We start from the raw sequence: 23,322 nt of genomic DNA, 5'->3' as shown, positions 1-23,322 counted from the left end.
GGGAAATAAAGGGAGCTAAAATCGTAAATCCTTCAGTGAACAAGGTGCTGTTCAAAACAATATACTTCGCCAGAGAATGAGATCAACCAGAGCACAAAGCACAATAGCATGCAAGATTCCATGAAAAAAGCCACTTCTGAGATCACTTTGATGATCCCCTGACTATATCAACATCAAGCAAGGCGTAAAACACAGAAGTTCATAAAAGATGCTTGTCAGTAAGAGCTCTCCACAATCTGGCTCCCACCTATATTTCTAGACTTAATCTTTATAGTTACAACTATTACACTTTTATTATAACTGTGCCATGATTGGGCCATCATTAGTTGACTTGACTGGAGGAGAGATTGAGGCTGATGACTGCATAGCTCTGCTTCAATTAAATCCAATTCATGAGTAAGTCATCCTTATGGTATCATTGGTCCTCTTCAAGAATGTATGCTGACCAGATTTGTTGTGAGGGCCAAAACAAGTCCCTTTGTGTACAAGGCCTCCCTGGGTAGAGAGGAAGAAGCTTGCATTTAAGTGATTTGGGGTCCTAAACCTCAGAGTCTTTCATAGCATCTGACCTCAGATTTTCCTAACTCAAAGTGCAGGACATTTTACGCCAGCTAGCTGCCTGTCTTTGTGAACTCAAATTTCAGTCTTTTCTGGGCCCTTTCTAAATAAAGGTGCTCTATTTTTTGAAGCTGCCTTAATGTGAGTGGGAAGGGAAGTTGGTGACCAAACCTGGGAAAATGCTAAATACTGAAGCTGCCTGGTTCAAATAGACACTATATAATTGCAAATCATGAAATAACTTGGCCTCCTGGGTGCTAGAGATGGGGTCTTGGGGTGCAGAATGCAGTGTTAACCACGTTGGCTCTCCTCTCAAAGGACTTGTCTGAGTTTAAAACTTGTGTATCTGCCAATACTTCCCGGGGGAAAGGGATGGGGAGAGACGCCCCCTCAAAACTGGCCCTTGGGGGGGGGGTGGCTAGGTGGATAGAGCTGAGTTCAAGTTCGACCTCTGACACTTAATAATTACCCGGCTGTGTGGCCTTGGGCAAGCCACTTCACCGCACTGCCTTAAAAAATCCGCGGCCCTGCCCCCAGCTCCTGGGCAAGCCCCACATCTCTGAGCCTCAGTTTCCCCAGGTCATTACAAGGTAACATTTTGTAAAGCCTTAAGGCTACACCGGGTCCTTATCCAAGAGGCGGAGGGTCTGAAGGGGAGGGGGCATCCGGGGGGAGGGGTCCCCGTGTCTGGGGTGGCTGAGGCGGCTGGAGGGAATTCAGATGCCCGCTCGTCCTCGGGGGAGGGGGAGGGGGAGGGGAGGGAGGGGGCCCGCTGTGCGCTCACTAGCTCCGCCCCCGCCGTGTCCTGCTCGGCCCCCGTAGCCCGGCGCAGCCGCACGAGGCCCCCGTCTCCCCGCCCCCCCCCCGCCCGAGCTGGCCCAAGATGGCGGCGCAGGGGAGCAGCCGGCCGCCCTGCCGCAGGCCGCGGGAGCTGGGCCGCGTCCTGTGAGCGCCCCGGAGCGGCGGCCGAAGCCGCGGAGGCCGCGAGGCGGGGGGGTCGGGCCAGCCCGGGCCACGCTGCGGACAGCCCGCCGGCCCGCGCCGCTCCCTCCTCCGCCCCGGGCCCCCGGGAGGCCGCCGGCCGCCGCTGTGCCCCGGGGGAGGGGGCCGGGAGAGGCCGCCCGCCCCCAGCCTCGCCCTCCCTGCCCCCTCCCCGGGCATGCCCCCGCCCGCGCGCCCTCCCGGAGCCTGCCGGGGGAGCCCCCTGAACCCCGCGGGGCCGCTGTAGGGAGGGAGGCGCCGAGCCCGGCAGGGGAGGAAGATGTTCTCCGCTCTCAAGAAGCTGGTCGGCTCGGACCAGGCCCCGGGCCGGGACAAGAACATCCCCGCGGGGCTGCAGTCCATGAACCAGGCGCTGCAGAGGAGGTTCGCCAAAGGCGTGCAGTACAACAGTAAGTGGGGGGCGGCCCCCGGGGCCCCCACACGTAGGTCTCCCGCGAGGGGCGGCGGGGGGCCGCCCGGCGCATCGGAGCCCGCTCCCGCAGGTGACCGGCCCAAGGTCACACCCCGGGGGTCTGCGTGCCCCACGCCGCCGCGGTGTGACGGGACACCGACCTCCCCTGGGCCCTCCTCCACTCGGAGGCCAGGCTCCAAGCATTTCGCGCTGACTGCCCCAAGGAATCGGATGCCCCCTTCCGCCTTCCGTCCGGGCCCAGTTACGATCCCGATCTCTACACAAAGCCTTTTCCACGGCCTCTTGACACTAGCGTTCCCTTTCTGTTGATTATTTCCAATTTATGCTATACCTGGTTTACGCAGTTACCTGTATGTTATCTCCTCATGTTTGTGGTTTGTTTCCCCAAAGCTTAGCAGAGTTCTGGCAAGCGGTAGGCACTTAATGTTTGTTGATACAGCTTTTTAGGGCCCTAACATCCAACTTGTTTCTTCTAGCCCCTCAGCTAACTGTCTCTCTGTCTCTCTCTCTCTCTCTCTCTCTCTCTCTCTCTCTCTCTCTCTCTCTCTCTCCCCTCAGCTCTCTCTCTCTCTCTCTCTCTCTCTCTCTCTCTCTCTCGTCTCTCTCTCTCTCTCTCTCTCTCTCTCTCTCTCTCTCTCTCTCGCCCCTCAGCTGTCTCTCTCTCTCTCTCACACACACACTCACACTCACATTCTGCCTATTTTGAAACTCTCTAAAGGCCCGAAGTGAGAAAAAAAAGGGAGATTCAGTTTAATTCAACAACCATTTATTAGGCACCCACTATCTGCCAAGCAGTGTTTGCTGGAGATGCAGAAATTAAGGCTGTTTTCATTAGTAATATGCTTCAGGATCAGTTTCAAAAGATGGTGACAAGTTTAAAGAAAATGAAAGTAGCGATCAGATTGAATTAGTTTCTGGTCTCTGGGCCTATTTAGTGTACCATGCCTGTTAATGCCCCCCCCCTTTATTTTTTATTTTGCAAGGCAATGGGTTAATGGCTTGCCCAAGGCCACACAGCTAGGTAATTATTAAGTGTCTGAGGCCTGATTTGAACTCAGGTACTCCTGACTCCTGGACTGGTGCTCTATCCACTGGGCCACCTAGTCACCCTACCCCTTGATTTCTAAGAATTTACAGTCATATAGTAGTAAACAATATGACCAGAATCAATTTTTATTTTATAAGGATCAGTTTTAAAATATTTTTGAGATGGTCTATTAAAATGACATAATATCACAAATATAAGTAACTTCAAGGACCAACAGTGACTATTATTGATACAATGTATTTAAAACATACAGTGTATTAAAAACTAAAATATTGCCCTTTTTCTAAAAAAGTATAGTAGCAGTTTTTATTGGAAGATACTTATATGACTGTCCTTGGATGCACAAGGCAGCATAGTAACTGGAAAATTGAAGTATTTGGAATCAGAGGGCATGGGGTCAAAATCCTGCCCTAACCACTAACTACCTTGTATGCACTTGTCTAGATTTTTGACTTTTTCACTGCCTCAATTTAAAATTAGCAAATTTAATTACATGGGTACTTTCCAATTCAAAATCTATAATGCTTTGTATGCCCAAGGTTCTATAGATGTTTATAAAATATAGGTGAGGCATAGTTCTTTCACTCCAGGAATATTTCAATCTTATTTTTATTTAAATTTGTATTGTCATGTTAGAAGGTCCTGTACTGTACAAATGTAATTCTTAAAACAGTGATAATTATAAAGCCTTCAGTATATGACACTGACTCTATTCTTGCTGCCTTTACACGTACTTAATAGCTCTGGATAGGAAATAACTCATTTTATATGCTCTGTAGCAGTTTTATCTCTGGTTGAAAAATATTAAAGGTTCTGGTGGGATATCCAATGATTTGGATAATATTGGCTATTTTGCCTAAAAATTATTACATAATTTGAAAAAGTATCCTCTTGAGGGGCAACTAGGTGATGCAGTGGAAGTCTCAGGTAGTGACAGTCTGAATTTGAACTGACCTCAGTACTTTTTTTCATTCTTGTTTTAATTTTTTTAAAGAAGCAATTCTATGGGGCTATGTTTAGTAAAGTTCCAGAAAGCATGAATACTCATATTATATACGTATAGCAATCTGTTATAGGTAATGAACAAATGATAATTTGAAGATAATAGAGACAGTGAGAATTTGAAATTGTCATCATATTCAAACAATGTAAATAAATTCCTCTGCTCCCAGACATTTTTCTGTCCTCAGGTAAGTTTTTGTTTGTCAAATTGTTCGACATTTGATTTTACTATATTGTAAATCATGACAAGCAATTGACAGCAATTAAAAGCTTTTATGCTGTACTTTGATAGTATTTCTTTTCACTCCTTTTTTAAATATTAGTAATAAATTGGGATGGGGGGGTCATCCCTTTGTCTGTTCCAAGCACTTTTCAGTCTTCATAGTAACTTGCCTTGGTGATAGGATTGAATATTTAGAAGATGAACAGAAAAGCTTTTTCAGATTTAAAAACAAAGTTTACTATGGCCATATTATAGCTATAATTTATTTTCATCTTTTTCTTTTCACTAAATGTTTAAATTCATCAAGATAGAAGAATAGTGTCAAATAAAATAACTATCCACCAAATAGTTCCTATAAATTTGTAGGATCTTGGTTTAAGCCTCTGATTTTCCTTTAAACTGTAACCCACCATTACTATGAAACTGGGTTTTTTTGTTTTGTTTTTGTTTTTAGCTTTTACCAGGCAATAGGGTTAAGTGGCTTGCCCAAGGCCACACAGCTGGGTAATCATTAAGTGTCTGAAGCCAGAATTGGACTCAGGTAATCCTGACTCCAGGGTTGGTGCTCTAAGCCGCCCCCACTATGATACTGTTTTAAGAAAAATTTTTAAGTGACTCTTTAATCCCTTGATTAAAGCAACAATATGGAATCTGTTCCCTCTCAGAAATCTATGTTCTTCTGTGGAGGTCGCCCACTGATCACGAGTGGGCTGAGAACTAGGAATTTTCATGCACTATTAAGGAGAAAAAGAGGAGGAATATCTATTTACTTAATGGACTCTCAAAATTAATGGAAATTTTAGACATCATCTGACCCAGTTTTGTTAGAATGATAAAGTAGAAAACTAGATTGGAAAGGGGTTAAGAAAAGTGTGGGAAGAAGGAAAGTGGAGGCACCTTTTGTAGACAGTCTTTTGTAGTTTAGAGTTTTCAGTATATGGGAACCTAGGATTTCTGGCCTGGACCCTCTTCTGTCTATTGGGTGAGCTCATCTCTTCCATGGATTTAATTATTTAATCTCTTCCAATGATTTTCAAATCTATCTGTCCTGCTCAAAACTCTGTTCTCTCCTCCAATTTTATCCCTCCACCTACCTTTAAGATATATCAACCTGGTTGCCTGAATTTTAAATGTCAGAAACTGATTTTGAAATCAGATCTTGAGACTAGACCCAGCACTCCATTCATTCCATCATCTAGTTGCCTCACTAGAAAAATCAGTAAAGGCTTGATTTAGGAGCTAGAGGATGAATCTTGAAGAAAGCTAAGGGTTCAGAAAGGTTAGAATGAGAATAAATTTCAGGCATAGCGGCAGGAGACATTTGTAAAGTGAAAGAAATAAGTAGTAGATCTAAATCATATGATCCTTATCCTGGTCTACTAATTTATACCTGATCTGAGCTGGGTGAATGATCTCTTATTAAGAAATATTTTTTTCTTATAGAGAATAAGATGTTGAAATGTATTATTAACATATTATTCCAAACTTGCTAGCAAACCAAATATATCTGGTGGTAATTGTTTTTATGTTTTTAATAACATTTTCCCTATTTCTCTTATTGCTGGTCTTAATCACAGGTTTTTTTCCCAGAACTGAATTTTTACATGCACTATTCTTTTTTCTTTTTCTTTTTGTTTTTTTTTTTTGCAAGGCAGTACTTGCCCAAGGTCACACAGCTAAGTAAGTATTATGTGTCTGAGGTCATATTTGAATTCAGGTCCTTCTGACTCCAGGACTGGTGCTCTATCCACTGCACCACCTAGGTCTTGCAACTCTTCTTCACCTTATTACGTGTACTAGTATTTGCCTGGTTTTTGTTTAGGCTAGCTAGGTGACAAAGTGGATAGAGCACTTGATACATACTATATTGTGACCTTGGGCAAGTCACCTGACCCTGACTGCCTCACATCCAGGGCTATCCTAGTTGTTCTAATTTATATCTGGCCCCTGGACACAGATGACTCTAGAGGAGAAAGTGAGACTAGTAACTTAGCACAGCACCCCCTCACATCCAGTTCAAGTGCTTGTCATGACCTCCCTGACCTTTTTTTGAGATATACTATTAACTATTTAGGGAAAAAGTGACAATCAATTGCCTGATCCAAGTTTTGGAATACATATTAGTTCTAGCCACCCTTTCTATTTCTTGTAATCAGAGGCATCACCCCCTTTGATTTGCTGATTAAAGTAAAAGGAATCCTTAATATACCTGATTGAATATGAGACAACAGATTGTTTCATTTTCCTTCCTACCTCACTTTGGCTGAACACAGAAAATGCCAGCACTTAAAACAAATTCCAGCAATCACCAAAACTTTTTTTTTCCCAAATAGCTCTTACAGTGACCAGGATATATTAATAATATATAATATATATATATATATATATATTATTATATGTATATATATAATAATATATAAAGAAAACTTTATCAGTACTCAAGAGGAGAAAATGTACTTGTTACAGAAACCTGAGGGTTTTGTGTTATAATTTGAGATATCAAGACCAGAAAAAAGAAAAGCTAAAACATTTCTCATTAGGATATGTATATCTTTTAAAAATAGAATAAAAACACCCCAGGTTTGAATGATGTTTACTAACTGAATGGCCTTAAGCAAATCAATTAACCTCCTTAAAACTCAGTTTCCTTACACTAAACTGAGGCAGTTCATACTGTCTTAGAAGGTTCCTAAGACCTTTTCCTATGATAGGTATAGATCCTATGATAGACTATATAGTACTAACTGAAGAAATCTATCATGTTGATGAAAGGGGTAGCTAGGTATCAAAGTGAATAAAGTTCCAGGCCTGGAGTTCTAATAGAGCTTCAGATAATTGCTAGCTATTTGACCCTGAGCAAGTCAGTTAACCCTGCTTGTCTTAGTTTGCTCAGCTGCAAAATGAACTGGAGAAGAAAATGCCAAAACACTCCAGTTTCTTTGCCAAAATATTCCAGATGAGACCATGAAGAGTCAGGTACAACCGAACAATGACGGGGTCCTTGGAACCTGACAGGAGGGATAGAGTTGGCGAAAGGAATTGAGTCAATGCAAGGGTTTGAAGGCAGAAGCAGGTTGACTGTCAGCTGCTCAGATTTATTTTTATAGTCTCAGAATCATATAAGCATCAAGCAAGCTAAGATCATTTCCTTGGTTACAAAAGTTTATAATTTTCATTATCAATCTAAAATTCATGTGGTTACAAGTTTAATCATGTAATTAATTTCTTGTCCCTGCTCAGACCATGATGACTTCAACCTGTCTGTCGCCTAATTTATTGCTGCATTGTAAAGTTATTAATTAAGCAGGACTTTCCTGATAATAATCTTTGATATAATTCATTTAATGGAATGCTTTTATGTTTTTTGTGCCGCGTATATAATGTTTTTCGATACGCTCCCTTGACAACCTACAAATATTGGTATACATGGAATCCCTATATATATTGAAGAAGGAAATGTTTTTCCATCAGGCAGCGTGGCCGACTTGAGTCTTCTTGCCGTGACTGTGTCAAGCAGCTTAGAGACCCTGGCTCCCAACAATTTGACCCTGGGCAAGTCACTTAACCCTGCTTGTCTTAGTTTGCTCAGCTGTAAAATGAACTGGAGAAGAAAATGCCAAAACACTCCAGTTTCTTTGCCGAAATATTCCAAATGGGATCATGAAGTCAGGTACAACTGAAAAATGGCACTTTTATAAAAATACATTTGAATTCTAGTTGCTCTCTTATTGCTGATAAATCTCAGCAAACTATGAACTGACCTCTTTTACAGGTCTTGACAATGGCAAATTTTCAAATTCTGCTTAATTAATATTGAAAGTGATGCCTGTTATCTTATCAGACTGAAGGAGGTCAGATAAAAATTGTTATAAAATGGCCTACATAGAACTTTTGTATGACTAAGCTCTAATATTTATGTAGAAGAGATCATTTGGGGATTTTTTTTAACCAGATGAAATAACTGGTTAGTTTACTGTTAGAATTTAATTTTTAAGAATTAATTTAGGTGGCTAGGTGGCGCAGTAGATAAAGCACTGGCCCTGGAGTCAGGAGTACCCAGGTTCAAATCCAGTCTCAGATACTTAATAATTACCTAGCTGTGTGGCCTTGGGCAAGCCACTGAACCCCATTTGCCTTGCAAAAACCTAAAAAAAAAAGGCCACCTTTACCCTTCGGGTGGCTAGGTGGCGCAGTGGATAGAGCACTGGCCTTGGAGTCAGGAGTACCTAGGTTCAAATCCGACCTCAGACACTTAATAATTACCTAGCCGTGTGGCCTTGGGCAAGCCACTTAACCCCACTGCCTTGAAAAATCTAAAAAAAAAAAGAATTAATTTAATATCACTCTACTTGAAAATTGTATAGGGAGTAGTAGAGGATAAGATGGATAGATAGATCCACTGGAGATATAGTGAAAGATAAAAGGACCTAGTGTGCTGTGTTCTATGGGGTCATGAAGAGTTGGACATAACTGAACAATGGTATTTAAAACGCAAAAACAGAAATATCCTGTTATTTTTATATTTAGCTCTGTGGGTATACTTGATGCTACTTCAGTTTTATTACCAGGGAGCTACATTTCTAGTAGAAAACTATCATTTCCTTTTGTAAAATTGATAATATCTGGTAAACTGTTTAGTGCCAAAGTTTAAATCAAGTCTTTGCTATTTATAAAACTGATGACTATTTCTAGTACTCACTAAAATATGAATCAGACAATAATACTCTTAATTTGGTACAGGCACATTAGTGATAGTCTGATCAATATTGCTTCTTAAACTAAGATATTATCCATATTTTCTAGGATTTCATTCAGATGTTACTGAAGATAAAAATTCTATGGTGTTTTTCCTCTAAAGAACTCTGAGCTTTGTGAGAAAAGAAAGAGTAGGAATTATAATTAGTTATAGTTTATAGAAAAGCAAATTGAAAGAATAGCTATGTTGGGAAATAAAATATGAAGTTTGAATGTACATTAATTAGTGAAGATAATATATAGAGAAATTAAAATCTTGAAGCACTATACAGTGTTATTGTTATAATATCTCAATAGAAGAAAAAATTTTGAGACTAGCACAAGTAGAATATTCACAAGTAGTTTGTGAAGTAAGGGAGAAAGAATATATATTGACCCTAGACCTCAAATAGGTACAAACCATTTTAAGAACCAGCATCCTTACCTTACAGTCATGTTGGTAGCACAACAGGTGCACGGGGTACATACTTAATGTTTGAAGAAGTCTACACCATAGCCATTCACATAGTTAAGGGTATAATGGAACATTAGCTTGGAGTCAAGGAAGACCTGAATTTGAACACTGCCTTAGCTGTGTATGTGCCCCCTTGATAAGCTAATTCTTCTCTCTTTTCAGTTTCCTCATCTGTAAAATGAGAATAATAGCATCTGTCTGAAAGGATGTTAATATGTATAATATATTTAAAGCTCTTCATAAGCTTTAAAGTTGATTATTATCACTATGTTGCCTAAAGAATCGGCAATTACTCAGAAACTTTTCTTGTGGCAGTGACAGTATATTCTAATCTAGTTTCTTAAAGCCATTTGATAAGGATACATTTGAGAGGTATTGCCCTTTTGTGGCATGGTTTCAGCCATAGAGACAATTTCCTTATGTTAATCCTAGAGTCATTAATTTTCCTATATTTGGTTTTAAAATTTATATCACTACATTGGTATCTTAAACCAATAATCATCATTCCATAATTACTAGGAAAAGATATTGGGGGGGGGGTGATAATGAAAAGTGTGAAGGATAAGTGATCCTTTGGGCTTTTTTTTTTTTTTCACTTTTCAAAATGAGCCACAGACTACATTTGATAACTACTAGTTAAAGTGGATAATTTAAAATATAGTTTATATTATAAAGGCAGTAAATTTATTTGTAAAAACTTTATGGAAAAAGCAGTATATTTAGATGAGAGAAAGATATTATTAGCTGTAATGTTTTATTTTTTGGTCTAAACTTGTAATTATTTGGCATAAAGGACTCTCAGTATGACGTCTTCTTCTGCTTGTACAGATGTCAGGAACCTTTAGCTTTAGTTGACCAGGTACTAGGTAAGGGACTTGTTCTTATCACACAGTTGGTATGTGTCCTAGACAGAATTTGAGCCCAGGTTTTCTATATCCTAAGACCAACCCCTAACCACAATGCCATATACTGCCTCAGTAAATTATATAACTCTTTAAGTTTAGAGGGAGAGTATTCTAGGTACCTAAGACAAGCATGAAAATTGAATTGAGAAAAAAGGAATTAATGGAACTTTGAGGAGTTTGGTGCAGATCATGGAACAAAGAAAAATGGAAAAGTTCTAAAAGTTGGGCTTTAAAGCTGAATGTATTAGTTTAAATTTTATATTGCTGATGAGTTACCACTAATGGGTTTGGGAAATGGAAGTGATGTGGTCACAGGGTAGGATAAGCAAGATGGTTTGAAAATATTTGAGTTTAGACCATAGAATGAATGAAAATAGTCAGCATACATTTCTTTCATGTTTGTCTTAATTAATTTTGTCCTCTCTTTCCTTTTCTTTTTGACCTAGTGAAAATAGTGATCCGAGGAGACAGAAACACAGGAAAAACCACCCTCTGGCACAGACTCCAAGGAAAGAAGTTTGTGGAAGAATATATACCTACACAAGAGATACAAGTCACCAGTATCCACTGGAATTATAAAAGTAAGAAAGGATAGGAATCCTAGATAAAATCTCGAGTGTGATTGGCAAATAACTTGTCAATCTTGAGTGCTAGTTAAAAATTCTATTGCAGCAACTCTAATATCCTTTCTAAAAAATTTGTATCTTTAAAAAAAAATTTATGTTTTTGAATACAGCTTTAATTTCCTAGAATTCCTTTGATAATTATTTACCTATGCTGCAAAAAGGATACTTAACTTGAATTTCATAATTTAACTTTAAAAAGTTTGGGTTTTGGTTTTTTTGGTTCTTTAGGTTCTTGCAAGGCAGTTGGGATTAAGTGGCTTGCCCAAGGCTACACAGCTAGGTAATTATTGTCTGAGGCTGGATTTGAACTCAGGTACTTCTGACTCCAGGGCTGGTGCTCTATCCACTGTGCCACCTAGCTGCCCCAACTTTAAAAAGTTTTAATAGTAGCCAGCTAAACTTATAAAAAATATTTTATTTTTTCCCTAATTACATATTAAAAACATTTTTAAAAATAAACCACTTTTTAAAAATTTCGTTCCCTTCCCTCCTTTTTTCCCCTGGGACAGTAAGTACTCTGATTATACGTGTACAGTAATGTAAAACATTTCCATATAAGTCATTTTGGTGGGGGGGGGGGCTCAAAAAAGTGAAAATTCGTATACTTCTTTCTGTATTCAAACTCCTATCTGTCTTCTGTGGAGGCTGATAACATTTTTTTATCATTAGTTCTTTGAGATTGTCTTGGATTATTATAATGCATAAATGTTAAGCTAAGTAGTTCACAGGTGTTCATGGTATAGTTTTGCTGTTACTGTGTAAAATGTTCTCCTGGTTCTGCTTTCACTTAACTCTGCATCAGTTCTTGTAAGTCTTTTTGTGAAATCATCCTGCTGGTCATTTCTTATAGCACAATAATATTCCTTTTTGTTTGGAGGGGTTTTTTTAGATTTTTGCAAGTTAATGAGGTTAAGTGATTTGCCCAGGGTCACACAGCTAGGTAATTAAGTGTCTGAGGCCGAATTTAAATTCAGATCCTCCTGATTTCAGGGCCAGTGCTCTATCCACTCCACTACCTAGCTACCCCCACACAGTAATAGTCCATTACAGTCATATCCCACAGCTTGGTTAGCCATTCCCCAATTGATGAGCATCCCCCTCTACTTTCAATTCTTTGCCACTACAAAAAAAATCTGCTATAAATAGTCATGTACAAATAGGTCTTTACCCTATTCCCCACCACCCTTTTAAAAAAAATCTTATTGGAATACAGTTTGCATAGTTATAACTCGATGCTCTCCAGAATAATAGATCATTAATATCCCAGTTTTCCCACATCCCCTCCAAATTGTCACTTTCCTTTTCTCTCATATTAGCAGATATGAATGGTTCCTCAGAAATGTTTTAATGTGCATTTCTTTAATCAGTAGTGATTTAGAGCATTTTTTCATAGGACTAAAGATAGCTTTTACTCACCTGAAAACTGCTTATTCCTGTCCTTTTGACCATTTATTAATTGAGGAAATACCTATATTCTTACAAATTTGATTCAGTTTTCTACATATTTAAGAAATGAGACTTTATCAGAAAAACTTGCTGTAAAATTTTAGCCATTTTAAATTTAATAATACAATTTTTTTTATTTGGTCTTAAATTCATCTGTAAATCTGATAGGCAGACTATTCCATGCTTCCCTAATTTGCATTTTTCTAGATCTATAAAATAAATTTTGGGTAGTTTGATTAGTATGGCACTGAATAAGTAATTACTTGAATAGAATTATAATTTTTGTTTTATTGGCTTAGTCTTCATATGAGCAGTAGGTATTTTTCCAGTTGTTTAGATCTGATTTTTATTTGTGTGAAAAGTGTTTTGTACTTATACACATCTAGTTCCTGAGTTTGTCTTGCCAGGTAGACTACCTAAGTATTTTACATTGTCTACCATGTTTTAAATGAAATTTCTCTTTCTTTATCTTGCTGCTGGACTTTGTTGGTAATATATAGAAATGCTGGTGATTTATATGAATTTATTTTATATTTTGCAACTTTTTGCTTGTTATTTTAACTACTTTTTTTAGTTGATTCTCTAGTATTCTCTAAGTATACCATCATACCATTTGCAAGGAGTGATAGTTTTGTTACCCATTGCCTATTCTGATTTCTTCAGTTTCTTTTTCTCATTGCTATGGCTAGCATTTTCAGTACAATGTTGAATAATAATGGTGACAATGGACAATCTTGCTTCACCCCTAATCTTACTGGGAACACTTAATTTATCCCTATTATAGATAATGCTTGCTGATGGCTTTAGATACATACTACTTATTTTTAGAAAGTCTTCATTTATTATATATTCTGGCATTTTAATAGGTGTGAGCATTGTGTTTTGTCAAAAGCTTTTTATGCATCTATTAAGATAATCATTATTTCTTTTGGTTTTGTTATTGACATGAATCAGTTATACTGATAGTTTTCCTAATATTCAGACACCTCTGCATTCCTGATATAAATCCCACCTGATCATTCATATATATATATTTGATCCTTGTGATATTTTGTTATTTTCCATTTTATTTAAATATTTATTAGAGCAATTGATCTATAGTTTTCTTTCTCTGTTTTGCTCTTCTTGGTTTAGGTGTCGACACCATATTTGTGTTGTAAAAGGAATTTGGTAGGACTCCTTTGACAGTTTTTCCAAATAGTTTGTATAATATTGGGATTAATTGTTCTCAAAGTGTTTGGTAGAATTCAGCTGTGGTCCAGCTGACTCTGGGGAAAGCTTATTGATGGCTTGTTCGATTTCTTTTTTCTAGAATAAATATTCTATTTCCTCTTTTGTTAACTTGACCAAATTCATAATTTTGTGAATATTCATCCATTTTGCTTAGACTTTCTGATAATTTGGGATATAATTGGGCAAAATGCCTAATAATTGCTTTAATTTCCTCTTCATTGGTGGTAAATTCACTCCTTTCTCTTTGATACTGATAATTTGGTTTTCTTTTCTTTTTTAATAAATTGAAAATTTGTTTATCTATTTTACTGGTTTTTTTAATTTAGAAAAGTGTTTCTAGTTTTACTAGTTTATTATTTTTGTTTTGTTTTTCCAGTCTTTCCTTTGATTTCCAGGATTTACAATGTTGTGTTTAATTGGGGATTTTTTTAAGTTTCCATTTATGTATTTATTCTTATTTTGTACAAATGATTTTTTAATACATTACTAAAATATTCTTGTTTAAGAGTAAACATAATACCCCCGCCTCCCCAAAAAAATATAGACCCACATGAGCGATAAAGTAAAGGGGAGAGAAAAAAATTAAAATTAAAATAAAAAAAATAATAATTGTAGGTATGGCCAGGTGGTGCAGTGGACAGAACACTAGCCCTGAAGCCAGGAGCACCCAAGCCCATATCCAACCCCATACACCCAACAATCACCCAGCTGTGTGACCCTATGCAAGCCACCCCAACCCTGCAAAAGCCCAAAAAAAGACCCCAAATAAAATAAAATAGTAATAAAAATAGTAGGGGCAGCCAGGTGGCAGACAGAGCACCGACCCTAGAGCCAGGAGCACCCGGGTCCAAATCCAGCCTCAAGACACCCAACAATCACCCAGCTGTGTGGCCCCAAGCAGACCACCCAGTCCCATTTGCCCTGAAATCCCCACCCCAAAATAATAATAGTAATAATAAATGTGCTTCAGACTGTGTTCCAACACATATTCTTTATGTCCATCACAAAAGTACCATATTTTTCCACCATTGCCATTGCTGATCGCAGCTCCCTCCATTCATACTTCTCCACTACCATGTACTGTATTTTCTTTCTCCTTTCACTCTGTCTCTGCTGTAGGGTAGCTGAGTGGTGCAGCAGGCAGATCCCGGCTCTGGGACCAAGAGGCCCCAAGCCCCCATACCACCCCTTAGGCCCAAGCATCTAACTGGCCCTATGGTCCTGGACAGGCCATCCAATCCCAGCCCCATGCAAGAAGTAAAAAAGAAAATGTGTTATATCTGACCACTCTCCCCCCATGGTCCATCTTCTCCATCATTCATATCCCCCCCCTTCCCCCATCCCCCTTCTATCTACTGACTCCATTTTTATACCACATTATATCTTCAGATTCAGCTTTCTCTTGTGCTTCATCTATAAAAGCTTCTTCTACCTGCTCTATTAAATGAGAAGGTTCATATGAATATTATCAGTATTATTTTTCTATATAGGAATACATGTAGTTCATCATCAAGTCCCTCATATTTTCCCCTTCTCCTCCACTTTATGCTTCACCTGAGTCCTGTATTTGAAGATTAAACCTTCTCTTCAGCTCTGGCCATTCCAACAGGAACATTTGAAATTCCCCTGGTTTATTGAAAGTCCATCTTTTTCCCTTGAAGAGGACATTCAGTTTTACTGGGTAGTTGATTCTCAGTTGCATTCTAAGCTCCTTTGCCTTCCGGAATATTATATTCCAAGCCCTATGAGCCCTTTATGTAGTTGCTGCTAAGTCCTGTGTGATGCTGACTGTAGCTTCACGATATTTGAATTGTGTCCTTCTGGCTGCTTGTAATATTTTCTCTTTGACTTGGGAGTTCTGGAACTTGGCTAAAATATTCCTGGGGGTTGTTTTTTGGGGGGGTCTCTTTCTCGGGGAGATTGGTGGATTCTCTCCATTTCTATTTTGCCCTCTGCTCCTAGGATATCAAGGTAATTTTCCTGTAGTAATTCTTTGAAAATGATGTCAAGGCTTTTTTCCTGATCATGACTTTCAGGTATTCCAGTAATTTTTTAATTATCTTTCCTAAATCTGTTTTCCATATCAGTTTTTTTTCCAATGAGATGTTTCACATTTTCTTCTAATTTTTCATTCTTTTGGTTTTTGAAGTATTGTGTCCAGAGTTCTTGTAAAAGTCAGCCACCTCCCTCAGTTCTATTCTTTGTCTGAAGGATTTATTCCCTCAGAGAGCTTTCTTATCTCCTTTTCCATCTGGCCAATTCTTTTTAAAGCATTCTTCTCCTCAATAACTTTTTGAACTGTTTTATCCATTTGACCTGTGCTGGTTTTTAACGTTATTTTCTTCAGCATTTTTTTGGATCTCCTTGACTAAGTTGCTGACTTGACTTGTTTTTCATGTTTTTCCTGCATCTCTCATTTCTTTTCCCAATTTTTCTTCTAACTCCCTCACTTGATTTTCAAAGTCTTTTTTGAGCTCTGTCATAGCCTGAGCCCAGTTTCTGTTTTTCTTGGAGTCTTTAGATGCAAGAGATTGTACTTCCTCATCTTCAGATTGAGTGTTTTGATCCTTCTTGGGATCATAGGCAAAGTATTTCTCAATGGTGTTCCTCTTTTTTTCTCTGCTTACTCATTTCCCCAGCCCAAGTCTGGTTTTGGGGTGCTTCTTGAGCTTTTGAGTAGTGGGACACCCCCCACAAGGATCTCTGTGTGTGAGGTTCTGTCTTCCCTCCTGGTCTGGGAATGGCCACAAGAGCACCCCTCTGCCACAGGACTGAGGTGGGGGGGACTGCCGTTCTATGGGGGACCTAGACTGCAATCAGGGTCTGAATGTGGTCAGAGCCCCAGAGTCCTGTTCCAGGGATAGAGGACAGACTTTGAAAGTCACTCTCCACTCCCCTCACTAGGTTCAATGGGCTCATGCCCTGGGGGCTCCTGCTTCTGGTTTCTGGATCTGGGCTGCAGTGGCCACACTGCTCCCTGTGTGCCCTGAGGGCTGGGCTTCACTTGCTTGCTCTGGCAGAGGTGCCCCTGCTGATCCCCCAAGTTGTGCCTGGTGTTCCCCGGGGTGTAGGTCAGGAAACTGCCTGCCTCCAGGAGGCTGAAGTTCCTTAGCTCCTGGCGGGTTACCCCTGCAACCCTGGGGAGCAGAGCCTTTCTGCTCTTTTACAGGTTATCTTGGGTTGGAAAACTGCCTCATGGATCCCTCTGTGAGTTCTGTCTCTCAAAAATGTAGCTAAGAGTTTTAAAGTTAAAGTTTTAAAAAGAGAGCACCTAAGAGACCATCCTGTCTTGTTGCCATCTTGTCTCTGCCCCTGTCGTCATCTATAATTGGGGGTTTTTAATTTGCTCTTTTTCTGTTTTGTTTTGTTTTAATTACATGCACAGATCATTAATCTTCTCTTTCTCTCTTTTACTGTTTGTAAGCATTTAGAGATATAAATTTTTCCTTAAATTCTGCTTTGGTTCCATTCTACAAATTTTGGTATGGTTCTCATTATTGTCATTCTCTTTAATAAAATTATTGTTTCTTTGATTTGTTTTTGACCATTTATTCTTTAGGATTAGATTATTCAGTTTCCAATTAATTTTTAATCTATCTTTCCAATCTGCTCTTTTTTAAAAATATTTTTATTACATTATGATTTGAAAAGGATGCAGTTAATATTTCTCCTTTTCTGCATTTGTTGTGAAGTTTTTAATGTCTTAATACAATGTCAGTTTTTGTATAACTTCAATGCACTGCTGAGAAAAAAGGTATATTCCTTTCTATTCCATTCAGTTTTCTCCAGAAAACTCTCTATTCACTTCCTTAACTTTTTTTTGTTTATTTTTGTTAGTTTTATCTAATTTTAAGAGGGAAAAGTTGAGGTTCCCCCCACAAATATAGTTTCACTATTTTCTTCTTGTAATTCATTTAATTTTTCTTTTAAAATTTTAAGTCCAATATCATTTGGTGCATATGGGTTTATAATTGATACTAGTTCGTTATCTATAATACCTTTTATAAGATATAGTTTTCTTTCTTACCTGTTTTTGCTTTTCCTTTGTCTTATATCATGATTAGCTGTCTCTGCTTTTTTTTTTTACTTTAGCTGGGAAGCATAAGATTCTGCTCCAGCCCCTTACCTTTCAGCTTCTCTGAGCTTCAAATGTGTTTCTTGTAAACAGCATGTTGTAGGATTCTGATTTTTAAAACATTCTGTTCTCCACTTCCATTTTATAGGTGAATTCATCTCATTCCAATTTATAGTTATGATAACTAATTATGTATTTCCCTCAATCCTGTTTTTCAAACCCTGTTTATCTTTCTTTCTATCATACCTTTTACTCTGTCCCTTCTCACAAGTGTTTTATTTCTGATCATCCCATCCCATTCCACCCTTCCTTCTCTCGAGTCCCTGCCCTCTTCATATCTTATCTCCATGTTTTCTTATTTCCTTATAGGGTAAGTGTGTGTTATTCCCTTTTAAGCCAATTCTATTGAGAGTAAAATTCAAGTGCTCTCCCCCCACCTTCCCTGTCTTAACCTTCACCGTAATAGCTCTTATTCACCTTTATTATTTGAGATAATTTATCCCATTCCATCTCTTATTTCCCTATTAATGTTATCCTATCATGTTAAATTAACACCCACATCCTTGTCTGTGTGTACCACTTCTAATTACCTAATAGTGATAAAGCTCTTGAATTACATTATCATTGAGTTACAAGTACCTTTTTTATTCTTCACTTTGGTCTTCAAGCTAAACTTTTATTTTAAAAAAATCCTAAAGTTCTTTGGAGAATTTAAACTTCCTTCATAATATAGAGACTCTAACCTGTTGCCCAAAACACAAGACAAATGAACCATTTAGCTTGTATAATCTTGAGTTAGAGAAAAACAGTAGGGTTTGAGGAATAAAGAATGGAAGAAGGGGCCTTTTGTCTTTTCATTTATTTATTTGTTTGTTGTAGTCATTGTGTGTATTATTTTCCAAGTTCTACTTACTTCATTCACTTTACTTCAATTATGTCTCTATATTCTTGATAGTCATTTTTTTAATAGCACAATAAATTGCTATTACTTTCATTTAACACAATTTGTTTAACCATCCTCTAATTGGTAGACATCTACTTGTTTCTTTTTTTTAACTAATGGTTTAAGGAATCTGATTTTTTTTTCTGATAGCAAAGAATTGGAAACATGATATATGCCCATCATTTAGTGAATCACTACATTTTTGATACTCAAATTGTAGTACACAAATGTAACTGCTGTTAAGAAATGATGGATTTAATTGTTGCAGAGAAACCTGGAGTGATCTGCTTAGGCTGATGCAGAATGAAGTAAGTAGAATCAAGAAAACAATATACAATGGAAATATAAAAAAATCAGAAGTGAATGTTGCAGTACTATTAAGAACAAGCATGACTCAAAAGATAGGAGAAAACACTCATTTCACATCTTCACAGAAGTTGAGGTCCACAAATGTGGTACATTGCACATATTTTCATACTTTTTCAATATTGATTTTTTTTCCTTTTTCTTTTTTATCTTTAAAAATACTGTTTGATATGTGGGGTGGCTGTTGGAAAGGGGGAAGGATACTGAGTAAAAATAAAGTGATATAAAAAATAAACAAAAACTTTCCTTTTTTTTCTTTTTTTAAAAGGAACTTAATACCGCATTTTCCTGAAAACGAGAATGGTCTTATATTAATTTTTGCTACAAAAGATATATTAGGGTTTGTTTTCAGATGTCTGGAGATAGGCATTAATTTCTGTGGGAATCATTATTTGATCTTTTCTTCTCTCTGCAAGGAAGTTCTTCATGTCTTTAGCTGAATCACAGACTAGCAGACCTTGCAAAACAAGGACCAGTATTAAATAGACCCACTTCTTTATAACTGCTTGTGTGCACCAGGCTTTTTGGGTGACTGAAAATCATTCATTGTTCTCTTTCTTACCTTTAGTGATGATTAGAAGTGGGGCTTTTTTCCCCATCCAGACTATCAAGTATGCTCATTATTGGGCATTGTGTTTGTAATTCAATTGGTCATTCAGCAATAGAGTTCATCTGTTTACATAGACATATACTTCTCTGTCCAAAGGCATCTACTTGGTTAATCATGAATACTTAAATATAATTTATATTATCATTTATTTTAAGTATTAATGTCAGTAAAAAAATTTTATATTTGGTTATATATTATTTAATTCAGTATGTCTGTTATGTATTGCAACACGTAATACTAAATATATCTGATGGCTATAATCTTAACTAGGGCTTATTTTGGGGTTATATTATGAGCACCCTGAAAAAATCATGGTAGAGCTTATTTTCCAGTTAGGTCTTGCTTTTGGGAAGTTTGATATGTGCTAAATACAGTGCTTAGTACGTACTAGGGGATATCAAGACAAAAGCAAAACAATCCTCACCTTACAGAGCTTACGATCTAATGAAAGAAGAAAACATGTGCATGGGAAAGACATTAGCAGCTGGAGGGTGGTCTAAAATTTGAATAAGCAAGGGGGGAAAAGGAACTGTAAAAAATTCCATTACAAAAAAAAATTAAAAGAGAAAAATAAATAAAAATAAAAAATATTCCATTACATTCATGGACCATTTTATTTAACCATTACTCATTCAGTGATTATTCAGTGATATGCTTTATTCCTGCTATAACTGCTGCTATAACTATTTGGGAGTTTTGTGGAAACTTTGGCGTATATAACCCCTTGAAATTTATGTGTAGCATTGGGATCTCTGGATCAGATGTCTGAGAGACTTTTTTCTTTTCAGTGTTTTCAGCATGATTTCAAATATTTTCTAGAATGATTGAACCATTTATACCTCCATTAGCATGCCAGTCTTTTTAAGTTTTCATTTCTCTTACTCATAATTTTTAACAGTCTTTTGTATGTTTTTAAATATTTTTCCATTCTTCTTTTGAGAACTATTTATATAGTTTGTTCTCCTTAATGAACAAATAAGGGTCTCTTGTGTTGAATTATGATAGCATTTTTTTTAGGCTTTTCCATTTTAAACTAATGGTGTAAATCTGAAAAAGATTTATCATGGAACCACTTGATAACTATGTTCCTGTCTCAAGATTTGAATAGTTGGTGAACTGGAGTAAACCTAGCTTTAGTTAGGCTCTAACGATGCTAGTATTTAATTTAGTAATATAGTATTTTGCCCCTTCACCTCTCTACCTTCCCTTTCTCCCTTCAGGTGATATTTACCAAAGGATTCCATAATTATGCTTATCATGGTTGTTGATTTGTGGGACTTAGTCTGATTACATATTTTTGGAATCTTAGAAACATTTCCATAAAAAAGATTTATCCTGAGATAACTTATGTTCCTGTCTTCAGATTTTAATGTGAAACTTTAGAAAAATGCTAAGTAATAGTGATAATTCTTATCTTTATTCCCAATGTTACTGCATTGGGTAGGGGAGATTGTAGTATTATGATAAATGATTTTACTTTGATTATAAAATTCATTTTGAACATCTTCCCATGGTACCCCATAATTTAATTTTTTTTCCAGTCTCTAAATGTATTACAAAACTACAGTGCTACATTTTTCACAAAAGGATGGCTTATTGCATGACATTGCTGCTGAACTCTTAAGATCTCAGCATTCTTGTTCCTTTCTGTTCTTCTCTCAGTTTAAAAAAAATGCTTGTGTGGGTGATTGAGCCTTTTGTCTCTATACTCTGGCACTTTCCCAGGAGACTCATATTAGATATAACACCAAACTGATAATTACATGGTCTTTATCATTTTCACAGTTCCCTACTGACTGGCTCCCCTAGAATGAAGAACTTGTATGTGAGGAGTAAAGAGATGTAAAAATTCAAAGCAGGGTTTGTACTGTTTGTAGTACAAAGGTTATGAGAGAAAGATGAGCTGAAAAGAAAAGGAGCAGAAGGAATGGAATACCAAAAGGAGATTAAAATAATGCCAAGGCAGACTTGTAGGAAATTTGTTCTGTTACAAAACAGTGGATAGATTACTGGGATAGGAGTTAGGAACCTGGCATCTCCATAGGAAAATTAAATTTCTGTCTTACCTTTTGTTGGAAGGATTCAAGTAAAGCTAAGTGTCATGAGGCAGCTAATTGGCACAGTGGATAGAAGACCTGAATTCAAATCAGAAAAGACTACTCAATTTTGCTTTGCTCTCTCTTGGGAGTTGAAAGCATTGATTTTTTTTTAATTAAATAATGCTATCATGTCTAGCACATGTGAAGCAGTAGATATTTAACATTTATATAAACCTGGGAAGCAGTATGACAGTAAAGAGAGACAAGAAGTAGATTTGTCTTAAATACTTAATAGTTATATGGCCTTGAGCAAGACATTTAACCGTAATTTCCCCCCCCCCCCAAAAAAAAAACCCAAACTAAGTGCTAGTATTCTGCCAAGCATTGAACAGCAGGCTTTGTGGTTTACAATATTCACTGACAATAGAAGATGGTAATGGGGTAAGGATTGGAGGTAAAAAAGACTATAATTCAAACAGAGTTAAATGGTAGAGGCCATGTTTAGAGGATGTTGTAGTTGTATTAAGATTAGTTCTAAAGGTGAGATGAATACCATCGTTCTTGAGGTTCACAACCCTGGGGAGATGTTGCTAATTAATAAGATGTGTGGAATAACAAGGTAAGAATTTTGTGATATTAATAGCTGACGTAGCACATTAAGGTTTACAAAGTGCTGAGGCTAACAGCAACTCCCTGAGGTATGTGCTCCAAGTGCTCCATTTTACAGAATGATGACACTAGACTCAGAGGGGTTTAAATGACTTGCTGAATATCATAAATAGCTTCTTGGACATAGAATTGAGTTTTAGGGGTAGTTTTTAATGTAAATTCAGCTTGAGACATATTGCTGTAATCCTTTGTTGGAGAATATATGCCCCAAAGAAAGAATCTGTAAGGAATTAGTTTCTGATCAGTGCAACAGTCAGGTACAATTTTGGAGTATCTGCAACGGTGAATACCATCTGTATCCAGAGAAAAAGTTGTGGAGTTTGAAAAAAGACCAAAAAATAATTACCTTTGATTTTAAAAAAAAAGATAATCAAGGACATTCAACTTGGATCAATGTAGCATGGAAACAATGTAAAGACTAACAGACTGCCGTGGGGGGAGGGAAGTAAGATTAGAGGAGAAATTTTAAAATTCAAAAATAAATCAATTTTTAAAAAAAAAGAATTATAGGTTCTGATTTGTAGACTTTCTAAAACACTGAAATAGAGAATAGCTGTTCACAAGAGTGCATTGGAAATTACAGAGCCATGTGACAGAGCCAAACCAAGATTCCAAAGGAAGCAGTGAAGTCTAGTGACTTTGGTACATTTAGTACATTGTATTTAGGTCTTGTAACCTTTAACGTCATCCCAGACTCTGACTCTGCTTCCATTGTTCATTATCATTAGTATTATTTGAGGGGATGGGAGAAAGGTGTCTAGACCTGTTGATTTAATGAGTATATCTATAGAAACTTAATCCACTGGTACAAATCAACTACTAATCTAAAATATCATCTTAGTTGCCCAGGTTAAGGACTTGCCCAGTCACGCAGCTAATATGTCAGGATCTGAACCAGATACTCCTCAATACAAATACTTCTTATCTTTCTTTACTGTCATACTGCTTCCCAGGTC

At 37.5% G+C, this 23,322-nt stretch overlaps 1 protein-coding gene across 2 annotated transcripts in view; it reads left to right on the top strand.

The window, feature by feature from the left end:
• The first annotated feature begins 1,414 nt into the window (after positions 1-1,414).
• The window catches only part of RABL6 (RAB, member RAS oncogene family like 6), a 76,665-nt gene continuing 54,757 nt past the window's right edge, over positions 1,415-23,322 (top strand). Inside the window, exons 1-2 of one of the 2 annotated variants that reach the window (XM_074210653.1) lie at positions 1,415-1,949; positions 10,806-10,940. In XM_074210653.1, coding sequence (XP_074066754.1) covers positions 1,820-1,949; positions 10,806-10,940 — 265 coding nt within the window. In that variant the 5' untranslated portion in view covers positions 1,415-1,819. The remainder of the gene's footprint in view (positions 1,950-10,805; positions 10,941-23,322) is intronic. The other variant, XM_074210652.1, reaches the window with a different exon arrangement.

Source organism: Macrotis lagotis, chromosome 1 (genome assembly GCF_037893015.1).
Source record: "Macrotis lagotis isolate mMagLag1 chromosome 1, bilby.v1.9.chrom.fasta, whole genome shotgun sequence".
Classification (NCBI taxonomy): domain Eukaryota; kingdom Metazoa; phylum Chordata; class Mammalia; order Peramelemorphia; family Peramelidae; genus Macrotis; species Macrotis lagotis.
This window is presented reverse-complemented; position numbering and strand designations above follow the sequence as displayed.